Raw genomic sequence first — 8,118 nt, forward strand, 5'->3', positions numbered from 1 at the left:
ATTTTAAGAAAATGTCACAGCCACCCCTACCTTCAGCAACCACCACCCTCATCAGTCAGCAGCCATCAACATCGAGGCAAGGCCTCCACCAGCAAAAAGATTCCAACTCGCTGAAGGCTCAGATGATAGTTAGCATTATTTAGCAATAATTATTTAGCAATTTTTAAATTAAGGTATGTACATTTTTTTAGACATAATGCTATTGTACACTTAACAGATTACAGTATAGCAGAAACGTAGCTTTTATATACATTGGGAACCAAAAAAAAAATCGCATAATTGCAGTGGTCTAGAACGTAACCCACAATATCTCCAAGGTATGCCTGTTATCTCCAGCTCTGGGTTTGGATTTCCTCTTTCTTCCTGGCACCTGAGTGTTTCTCTTTCTTCTTTTCAAGCTCAGTTCTGTATTGGAGACTTTTTTTTTCGTTTTTGGCTGCACCATGCGGCATGCAGGATCTTAGTTCCCCGACCAAGGATGGAACCCACGCCCTCTGTAGTAGAAGAGCAGACTCTTAACTGCTGGACTGCCAGGGAAGTCCCTGTACAGGAGACTTTTTATTGAGCATTTCTACATGGCTGGAATGAGGTTGGGGTTTTCATATCCGATCATTCCAGCATATGGAACTACAGAAGCCTAAGCTCTTTAGTATGGCATAAAAGGTCTTAACAAACATGACTTGGCTCCTGAAATCCTTTTCAGCCTCACCGTTGGCTCAACATACATCAAATTATTTGAAGCTGCCTAAACAACCACAGTATTTCACATCCTCTGCCTGGGATGCTCTTCCTCTGCCTGAACCACATGATAACACCTACTTATTTTGAAAGACTCTTCAAGAATCACCTCCTGTATGAAGCCTTGCTTGCCTCTCTCCAACCGCATCTGACCAAACTCCCTTTTGAGTTTGTAATCTGCACAGGCTTCAATTGCCCCATCTGTACTTTCTGAAAATAGTTATCTACAAGGCTGTCTTCTCCATTAGACTATGAACAACTTGAGGGCCAGAACAATTTCTTACTTGTCTCTCTATCCCCAGTGTGCAGTAGATGTAATTGAACAAAGTTATATCTACCCTCAAGGACTAAGTACAGTATTCAGATCTGAAATATTAGGGCAAAAATAGAAAAATATAGCAGCCCGTTCCAGAGAATTCCATATACATACAAAGAATGTTTCCCTATTTTTGTCCACATATGGGCCCCAAAATGGATACTGCAAGTTCTTATCTGAATTATTTAGAGGAAAAAGGGAAGTGGAAATAAAATATGAATGGGGAAGCTATAATGAGTAGTGGAATGGTTACTGCCAGAAAGAAAAGGTGCTCTCCAAAATACCATCTGGTCTTAACAGTTGTGGATAGCTGGAATATCAGGTTTGGTAAAACCAATTAAGGAAAATGCTTCGCTCATAAGCAATAAAATGGGCACCATTCCACTGGTGGGGGCAGGGGACAACATATTGGCTAGTCAATCCTACAAAGGGAGTATAGAGATTTATAAAGCATTCTTAAGTGCAGAACCTAAAATAATTAGCATCTTTTCAGAATCTTTGCATTTAAAAAAATCTCCTAGTGCAACCAACAGAAGAAATCACTTTCCCTTAGGAAGAAAGAAGAGATTAACCAAATTAACCTTTACTATTCAAATGTACACCACATGAGCTTACTGAGTGTCACTTTTATTGAATGTGATAAGGCTATGGCAAAATTACTTGTAATATGCTGATAACAGAAGTACAATGCTCCTAATATTCCAAGATTTTTATACCTCCTCTGCTGGCATTCAGAAACCTCCACTTTTTTTTAGTTCACAGACTGTGGAACCAGATTTTCTAGTTCAAATCCCAGTTCTGCCACTGAAAGCTTCATAACTTTGGACAAGCTACTTAATCTCTCTGTGCCTTAGATTTTTCATCTGTAAAATATAAATGATAAAACCATCCATTTCACAGAGCTATTATTAGAAGTTAAAGAGTTAATATATGTAAAGCACTTAGCACAATGCCTGGCCCACAGAAATGGGCTCAATAAATGTAAGCAGGAATCATTATTACTATCATCATCATCATCATTCTCAGCTCTAGTTTTACTACACAGCCTCTTTTTTTCCATACAAGAAAAGAGGGAACTATTTATTAGCTTTTATTGTGTGCCAGGCACAACGCTTAGCCCTTTCAATATGCATTTATTTATTTAGCCCTCATAACAACCCTGCAGGTTAAATATTATTTCTGATGTTACTGATGAGGAAATTGAGGCTTGAATATTCAGCAGATTCTTGTCATTAAAACATGATAGTGGTGTGTGAGAATAGTCACTTGGCAGAACGTGGACCTAGTTAACTCTCTAGAATTCATATTTAACTCAACTTGTTTTTAATTTGCCATTGTATACACAGGAAAGTAAGCATGTGTGCATGCATAAACGAAAGAGAACAGCAAGTACCACTTACTGAATGGTTATATGTCGCTACTTCCCTCTACCTAGCCAAATCTTTCCATCTCTTTAAGGTGCTCTGACCACTAAAACAGATGCTGAGCTCTTTCCTCTCTTAACTCTTTTTTTGGTCTGCGTTGGGTGTTTGTTGCTGCATGTGGGCTTTCTCTAGTTGCAGCAAGTGGGGGCTACTCTTTATCGCGGTACGCAGGCTTCTCATTGCAGTGGCTTCTCTTGTTGCGGAGCACTGGCTCTAGGCACGCAGGCTTCAGCAGTTGCAGCACACAGGCTCGGGAGTTGTGGCTCGCGGGCCCTAGAGCGTGCAGGCTTCAGTAGTTGTGGTGCATGGGCTTAGTTGCTCCGCGGCATGTGGGATCTTCCCGGACCAGGGCTCGAACCCATGTCCCCTGTATTGGCAGGTGGGTTCTTTTTATTTTAAGGCTCATACTTTTATCTTAAATTTTTCTTATGTTCCCTAAAGTACCTAGCACAGTACTGAGCATAAAGTTGTTTCACAGTAACATTGGTGGAGTAGCTTACTATCCAGACCCAGCAAGGGCATCCCCAAATAATGATTATTGTTTATTCAAAAAATTTTTACATACAATGTAGCAGGCACTGTGTTAGGTCTTCAAGCAGAATCAGAACATAAGAGACTGCAGTCCCAGTCCTAACAGTTCATAATAGATTGGGGAAACTACAGGTAATCAGATAATTACAATACAGTAAGGTAAGTGCTACAACAGATATTTGAACCAAGTGCCAAGAGAGTATCGAAGAGGGAAAGATTAATTCCCCACAAAGGACCCAGGAAGCATTTCATCATTCACTTATTTAACAAATATTTATTGACCACTTAGTATGTGCCAAGCACTGTGACAGGTCCAAGGATGGAGAGGTAAATGAAATGCCCAAGGTCCCTGTACTCATGAAACAATCTAAGATTCACTTGAGCGGGATGACAAATGGGTAGGAATTCACTCTGTAAAAGATGCAGGAAAGGGGACCAACATCAAGTCAAAGCCCTGGAGACATGAAAGAGAATAGCTTAGATAGAGAAGAGCAGGAAATGGGGTGTGGCTGGAATGCATTCCCATGAAGGGGGAGCTATAAGAGATGAGGTGAGATGGCACCTCAGACAGAACAATAGAAAGGGTCTCACATGCCATGCCAAGGCTTTTAGAGTTTAATTCATTTGGTCATTCAGCATGCCGCAGGGTGCAGCCAAAAACCAAAAACCAAAAACTAACCATTTCGTCATTCAGAAAACTAACCATGGTCTTCTATATGCCAAGCCCCATGCCAGCTACTGGGGCCACAAAACCAATAAGACATAGTCTTTCAAGAAGCTGAGAGTGTAGCGGGACACAGGCATGTAAAGAAACACTTATTATATAGCACAAGTAAGTGCGATGGTAGAGGCATGTTAAGATATAGGGATGGCTTAGAGAAGGGAGAGATTAGATTGGCTCTGTATCTGGGGGACAGAGGGTGGTTAGGAAAGACCTTATAGCAGAGGAAACTCTTGACTAGGTCATGCGAACAAAGGATTTCATAAAGTACCTGATAACAGCAAACACTTACATAGTATTTAGTATGTGCCAGGCTCTGTTCCAAGCACTTTACATACATCGACTCACTCAAACTTCATAACTACCTTATAAAATAGATCTTATTATTAATCCCATTTTATAGATGAGGAAAGACACAGAGAGGTTAACTTGTCCAAGGTCACACAGGTAGTTTAAGTGGCAGAGCCAGGATTTTAACACAGGTAGTTTGGCTCGAGTCTGTGTTCTTAATTACTATACTATATTGCCTCCAAGACAAGAGAAAAAAAGCCGTTCAAGGCAGACAGGACAGCATAAGCAAAGGTACAGAGGTATGACAGAACACAACATCTTTGGGAAATTGTGAGTGGTTGACACTGCATGGAATATAAATAAGAAGAGCAGCAGGGCAAGCAGGTACCAGGTCACAAGAGGGCCTTGGGTACCACGTAAAGAAATGTCTTTATCAAAAGGTAATTTGAAACCACTAAGGGAAGTGGTTTCCTCAGGCAGGGAGGTGACCTGAGTAGATTTTCTTTTTTTTTTAAAGACTTATTTCTCTGGCGTAAGTGTGGAGGCTGGAATGACAGGGGATGCCAAGGGCACAGAGACAAGTTAACAGACCATGGCACTGGTCTAAATTCAACAAGATTTTTTTTTTAAATAAATTTACTTATTTATTTATTTTTGGCTGAGTTGGGTCTTTGTTGCTGCACAAGGGCTTCCTCTAGTTGAGGCAAGCGGGGGCTACTCTTGGTTGCGGTGCGTGGGCTGCTCATTGCTGTGGCTTCTCTTGTTGCAGAGCACAGGCTCTAAGTGTGCGGGCTTCAGTAGTTGTGGCCCGCAGGCTCTAGAGCGCAGGCTGAGTAGTTGTGGCGCACAGGCTTAGTTGCTCCGCGACATGCAGGACCTTCCCGGACCAGGGCTCGGACCCATGTCCCCTGCATTGGCAGGCGCATTCTTAACCACTGCGCCACCAGGGAAGCCCTCAACAAGATTTTGAATTTAAAGTGGGAGATGTTAAGGGCAAAAAGGATTTTTAGGAGACAGAATTGAAAACTAGATATAAGAGAGAAGAATTAAGGATCGTTTCTAAGTTTCTAGTTCCAGTTTCTTGGTATATGGATATAAAATAAATACAGGAGAATAAAAAACAGGTTTGGAAGAAAAACTATTGCATTTAAAGAGAATGTTATTCCATATGCCTATTGTTTATTCTAATTCCATAACCTTCACTTGGCTCAGTCTCATCATCACACACAGTGATTCTCAACTGGGGCCCACGTGGGGACACAAAGGGCAGAAGGGTCAGGTGAAGGTATATTAGAATCTGGGTATTTGTATGTGAGTGTACATGTAGTTCAATTACTACCATCCTCTTTTTCTTCCAGACAGTCTGATATCACAATCCTGCCCACCACCATCCCTCACTGAGAATCACTACTGTGTACAGTTATCCATGGATACCCTGACAAACAGTTGAAAACCTTGAATGTGTTCCAGGAAGTCACAAAACTGCAAAACTAGGAGAGATTTTAAAGACCATCTAGAGCTCAGTAGGTCTCAACCAAGGGGTACTTGTAAATATGTAGGGCATTTTTGGTCATCACAATGGGACATTGCTACTGACATTTACTGTCTGAGTGCCAGGGATGTTAAATTTTGTGCAACTCACAGGACAGTTCCAAATGATGAACAATTATCTTGCCTCAAAGGACAACAGTGTTCCTTTGAAGAAACACTGCTGTAGGTCAAACACTACATTTTCCAGATGAGGACAAAGTGAGATCCCAGAGAAGGAAATGACTTACTGAAGATCACACAGCTGCACAGTAGGGCCTAGAACCCAGGGCTTTTGTTTATACTCTCCTTTACTGCTTTCTAATCTGGGTCTGGTAAGCCTGTGGCACATCTAGAAGAGAAATCCAACTGAGTATATCAGTCAAGTACTCAGGAGGCCACCTTGTTATCACAGTCCTTTGTACATTTTCTCTAGCCCCAGATCTCACTCTCACCTTCAGAGATCTAGTCTAGAGGTGCAAGTTTGGCAGTCAGCAGCATGGGAAGCCTTAAGATGAATAAGATCACCCTGGCCAAACACATAAAATGTGACAAAGCTCTGGGGAGCACAAACATTAGTAGTCTAGTTGAGAAAATAGGAAGCAATAAAGGGAACCGAAAAGAAAAAGTCAGTAATGTAGGAGGGGAGGTTCAAGAAGACAAAGGGAACTAATTACAAACGGTTTTTTGTTTGTTTTTAGTGAAGTAATAATTACCATTAATTGGGTACTTATATCCATTGATTCAGTGTTGGTTGTCTATCCTGTATCTATTCCTTGCTTCTTCCTTGCTAACAGAAATCAGACAGTTTGAGGTTGCAAAGAGTCTATTTTAACAGTCTCTCTTCCAATCTCAGCTGTCGCTGTAAAGGCCACGTGATACGGTTCTGGTCAATAGGATATGAGGGTATGGTATCATCACCCAATCTTACTGAGTTTGTACAGGGAACACAAAATCATATTTGGTACTTTAACATTCCATTTAATAGACAAGAAAATTTTGCAAAAGAAGAATAACTTAGGGGGCTTATCCTACCAGCTAGCAAAACATACCACAAAGCCAAAGTAATTAGAAGAGTGTAACATAGCGCAGGAATTGATAAACAGGGTATGACGGAAACAAACCTGGAGTGGTCAGGAACACTCTGGGGAGGACGCACAGAAATAGGTAATTCATAGGTCTTCCATAGTAGAATTCCTCCAGACCTCCTGCTATCACAGTCCTTTGCACATTTTCTCCACTCCCAGATCCCCTCTCACCTTCAGAGATTCAATCGTGGCCTGCTTGTAAATCTTTCCTCCAGGAGCTTTCTTCTGAGGACTATTCTGGATTCTGGGTGTTCGAAGGACGAATTTATCCATTGCTAGGGGACTCCAACTACCTTCACGTGTTTGCACCGTGTTCTGCTCAAGAAAGAGGGCAGGTTCTAAAACGTCATCAAAGCTTCTGTGATGTGTGTTCCCTAAAGTGACACAATTGGGTTCTACACACTCTGGAAGCATTCCTGAATTATTAGGACTCTTGGGTGAAATTCACAGGAAGATTTCCTCCTGAAAAAGAAACATCTTCCTAAAAACTGAAAACTGTATACAATGATGGGTCTACTTCCTGAATTAGGAGGTGTCTAGCTTTCAGAAGTGCACACTGTAGAGGGGCTTCCAATACTGGGCCAGGCGTTGAACCTGGTGACTTCTAAAGCCTCTTCCAACTTAGGTTGGGTTGTGGCAGGGTTAGAGTTCCCCCGGGTTCAATGAAGCTGTAATTACCGCACCATAGCCACAACCCCAAGGGTTCCCCTAGTAACCAATAACCAACAACCTCCTCCAGATCTCAGCATGGTCCTCTCAGCAACCAGTCATCTCCAGGAACTACTCCGTGGTCAAAGGACCCTAACCACGACTGTCCTGCTCTGATCCCAGAGCAAAGGGAACCACCACCTTCCTCTGCCCTCAGCACTCAGGAGCCCAGGAAGGGGAAGCCTAACAACGATGTCATGTGAGATGAGACCCACCAGGAAAAGCAGCCCTGTCAGCAGCTGGGCCTCTCCAGAACGCACCCTCTGAGGGCCCAAGCCTAGACCTCGGGGGTCAGAACTAAACGACGCTTCCTTCCACTGCTGCAGTTTCTCGTTAGAGGCTCAGCCAGCCGGAAGAACACCGACGCCAGTGGGTGGAGGAGGTGGGTGTGAACCAAACCACATTCCCCAGAATACACAGCGAAGGGGCGGGCTCGGGCGCACCTAGGGCGGCTGTAGTTCTCCGAGACCAACTTTCCCAACCCACCGTGCGCCTCCCGCCTATGGAGAACCACATGCCCCAGCGTGCCTCGCGAAGCTAAGGAGTCGCTTCGCTCTAGTACTCGCGATGTTTGGACCCACTTCCTCTCGCCAATCTAGAAGTTCGTAGTCCTAGAGGTGGGGCGAGAGGCGGCAGTTTCGGGCGGGTCAGGGCGGAGCTGAGAGGACAGCAAAGGCGGAAGCAGTGGCCCGCGGGACTGGGAAGGGGCTGGTCCCGGAAGGAGGAGGAAACCTGAAAAGAAAACAGCAACAAGCTTGAGGTGCTGTGACAGAG

General features: G+C 43.3%; 1 protein-coding gene across 4 annotated transcripts in view; it reads right to left on the reverse strand.

The window, feature by feature from the left end:
* TCEANC2 (transcription elongation factor A N-terminal and central domain containing 2) overlaps positions 1 to 8,061 on the reverse strand; it is a 37,237-nt gene extending 29,176 nt beyond the window's left edge. Inside the window, exons 1-2 of one of the 4 annotated variants that reach the window (XM_019937743.3) lie at positions 7,926 to 8,061; positions 6,808 to 6,951 (exon numbers count right to left, since the gene is read on the reverse strand). In XM_019937743.3, coding sequence (XP_019793302.1) covers positions 6,808 to 6,909 — 102 coding nt within the window. In that variant the 5' untranslated portion in view covers positions 6,910 to 6,951; positions 7,926 to 8,061. The other 3 variants (XM_004319886.4, XM_019937745.3, XM_019937747.3) reach the window with 3 other exon arrangements.
* Positions 8,062 to 8,118: the final 57 nt, after the last annotated feature.

This window comes from Tursiops truncatus, chromosome 1 (genome assembly GCF_011762595.2).
Source record: "Tursiops truncatus isolate mTurTru1 chromosome 1, mTurTru1.mat.Y, whole genome shotgun sequence".
NCBI lineage: Eukaryota > Metazoa > Chordata > Mammalia > Artiodactyla > Delphinidae > Tursiops > Tursiops truncatus.